This window comes from Austrofundulus limnaeus, unplaced genomic scaffold (genome assembly GCF_001266775.1).
Source record: "Austrofundulus limnaeus strain Quisiro unplaced genomic scaffold, Austrofundulus_limnaeus-1.0 Scaffold476, whole genome shotgun sequence".
NCBI classification, from domain to species: Eukaryota; Metazoa; Chordata; class Actinopteri; order Cyprinodontiformes; family Rivulidae; genus Austrofundulus; species Austrofundulus limnaeus.
In genome coordinates, this window is record NW_013952878.1 from 199,830 (window position 1) to 203,054 (window position 3,225).

The 3,225-nt window shown below is 36.5% G+C and overlaps 1 protein-coding gene across 8 annotated transcripts in view; it reads right to left on the minus strand.

Moving 5' to 3' along the window:
* Positions 1 to 3,225, minus strand: part of LOC106529922 (syntaxin-binding protein 5) — a 108,537-nt gene that overhangs the window by 38,293 nt on the left and 67,019 nt on the right. For all 8 annotated transcript variants that reach the window (XM_014025449.1, XM_014025443.1, XM_014025441.1 and 5 more), the window contains one exon: positions 2,468 to 2,688. In XM_014025449.1, coding sequence (XP_013880903.1) covers positions 2,468 to 2,688 — 221 coding nt within the window. The remainder of the gene's footprint in view (positions 1 to 2,467; positions 2,689 to 3,225) is intronic.

A 3,225-nucleotide genomic window follows, 5' to 3' on the forward strand; every position in this document is an offset into this window, starting at 1 on the left:
TGTATCTGCAACTGTATTTGATAATGTTTTGAACTTTTAAAATATTACATGGTAAAATCAGAAGCTGTACTTCATTTTAGTGACAAACTTTGGTGTTTTTTGATGTTATTTTCATTTTTGCTTCTACTTTTCATTTAAAATAGGTTTCCATTCTCGGCAGGGGTCAAAGAGTCTTCTTCTACTTATTAAAAAGTTGTTAAACAACTGAGTGGTGCACTACTGCTACTAGTGGTGAAAAAATGTATTACACCTTATTCAAAACCGCGGTCCAAAGTTAAAAACTATTGTTCTTTTGAGGCCATCAAGGTGGCGCTAATGGCCCCCAGTCGGGCCGCGGCCCATGGGTTAAGAATCTCTGCTGTATATTACATGACCTGGAGGCACCAGCTTAGCCAAGATTCGAAAATTTAAAAGGCAGAAATATGGCAACGTCCACCAAGCACCTTCCAGTCTAGTGGTGGCAGTAATGCACTTAAACTAGTCTGCCAACTGCCAATGAAATCAAAGAAGAACTTATGGAAAATAAGATCGTATACTCTGGTGTACACTTCAGTTTATATACTTATACTCTGGTTCAGGCATTTTCTTCTCCCTAAAAATGATTGTTTGTTGTAGTTTAATTATAATTTGTAGTAGTAAATGCCAAAACAGCTACCGGTCCTGCCATTTTGGATGTTGCAGTTACAACGCAGAGGCACAAGTCAATGACGTCACCCATACTGTTCCAATTCTCCAGTTTTTGCACAATCGAACCCTTACCTGCACTTCGGCTGAGTGCACATTTCATAGAATGGCATAGGGTGTTGTGTGAGTATTGTGACAGGACCAATCTGTGTAAAATCACTAAATCATGAGACGGTCTTAGTCCAACTATTTGCTCACCCAAATCATGCAATCATGACACTCACCCAATTTCAATTAACCTGTTTACATGTGGAATGCACCACGCAGGTGTTTTTTGAGCATTCTTCAAATTTCCCAGCTTTTTTGCTGGCACCAAATTCAAAATGAGTGAATTTTATTATTTTATTAATTATTTTTATTTACCGTTATTTAACCAGGCAAGTCCCGTTGAGATCTCAGACCTCTTTTCAAGGGAGGCCTGGGCCTGAAGGCAACCTATTGTACATGTTTTTAGGGGTGGGCAAAACCGGAGTACCTGGAGAAAACCTACACAAGCACGAGGAGAACATGCAAACTCCACACAGAAAGACCCCAGGTCCAAACCAGGGATCGAACCCAGGACCTTCTTGCTGTGAGGCGTTGGTGCTAACCACTGAGCTGTCGTGCTGCCTAAATATTGAATATTCGCAAAGAACCAATAAAGTTTATCCGTTTGAACAGGAAATACTGTATCTTGTCAATGAAGTGCGTTTAATTGAATATAGCAGAGTTGTAAAGTAACTAAGTACAAATACTTCTTTACTGTCCTTAAGTAGAATTTTTAGTTATCTGTACTTTACTTGAGAAATTATTTTCAGCCTACGTTTTACTTTTACGTCTTACATTTTCACATAATTATCTGTACTTTCTACTCCTTACATTTTAAAAAAGGCAAGAAGTAAAAAGTCGTTACTTTTATTTCATTTTTGCTTGTTTTCATTCCAGCTTATTGTAAAAAATAAATACTATCCACATAAACTGAGCCTCCTAGATAGAGTGAATTTAACTGTGGTTGAATGAGAAGTACAAATATATAAAATTCTGATACCGTATTCAAAAGTAGAGGAGGTATTTGTATTTCATGAATTATATTATTACATTTGGCCGCAGCCCTCAGATAGATTTTCATTTTGGGGAAAAGCTTTGTGCAGCCTTGATATATGTATATAAACTGAAACAGCTGGACTAGTGCATCCTAAATTTAACATCAATTAATTCTTTTAATACAACAGTCATTTCTGCAGTTTTTGGGGAGGTCACCTCCTAATAAATGTCCTTACAGAAAATCTAACTGCTCATTTTAAATCAATACTTTTACTTTTAATACTTAAGTAAGTACAAAAAATATCAGATACTTTAAGACTTTTACTCAAGTAATATTCCTAAAGAGTACTTTAACTTTTACCAAAGTAATTTTTTGTTAAGATACTTGTACTTTTACTCAAGTATAACTTTGAGGTACTTTATACAACACTGGAATATAGGTTGAAAAGGATTTGCAAATCATCATACTCTGTTATTATTAAAACTTTACACAACACACAGACTTCATCTGTAAAACTGAGTTAGAGCCTTTATTGTGTATGTTTTTGTCAGTTAGCTATGGCAGACATGTGGACTGATTGAAAAAATAAATCAGTTGTAGATCTAACACCCACAGATTAGTTTTTCAAAGTTTCCTTTAAATCTGTCCAGTGGTTCATGAAATATTTTACTAACAAACACACACATGCATCATCACCCCGTTGCCTTTCAATAAATAACTAAGTCCCATTTGTGATGTTTCGAACGTGTGTGTCCCCACCTGAATAACTTCAGTGGTGACTTCTTGTTTGCTGAACCTGTAGATGATAACATGAGCAGACACTCCTGCCACACAGAGCATCCGGCTCTCAGGACACCAGAACAAAGTCTGGATGGCAAACGGGTCTTCATCTACTATGTCTGTACTCGGTTTCTCCTCTTTACCACGAGCCCTCTCAAACACTTTGGCAGTCTTCAGCTTGTACAGCACTTGAAGCATCACTTTGAACAGAAAAAGTCACATCATCAATGTAAACATAATAAAAATGATTCAAACAGAAAAAAAAAATACTGGAAAAAAATGACTGAATACCAGGATAAAAGTCAGGGTTCATGAGGAAAGTTAAAACAAGTCTAATTTTCACCAGTTTATGAACATAATTCAATTACATAAATCTTTATATCTTTTTCAGTCTAATAGTTTATCTCTAAACCTACCATCCGAAACAAAAAGGATTTATGGATTTGGTCAACTGGTCTCTGAATGCAGTTGACACGATTTTTTCCACATAAATGTTGGAACGAGGGGAACAAAGCTGACTGAGTAGAACGGTTGCTGCTGGTCATATCAGTGGTTCCTGGGGGGCTTGGAATCTGATGTGTCTCGCACCACTTTCCATTGAAGACGTGGAAGATAGGCCTGTCACGATAACAAATTTTGCTGGGCGATTAATTGTCTCAAAATTTATTGCGATAAACGATAATATTGCCTGGTGACCGTTTTACAACTAATAATTATAAAAGCATAATGTGTAAGTG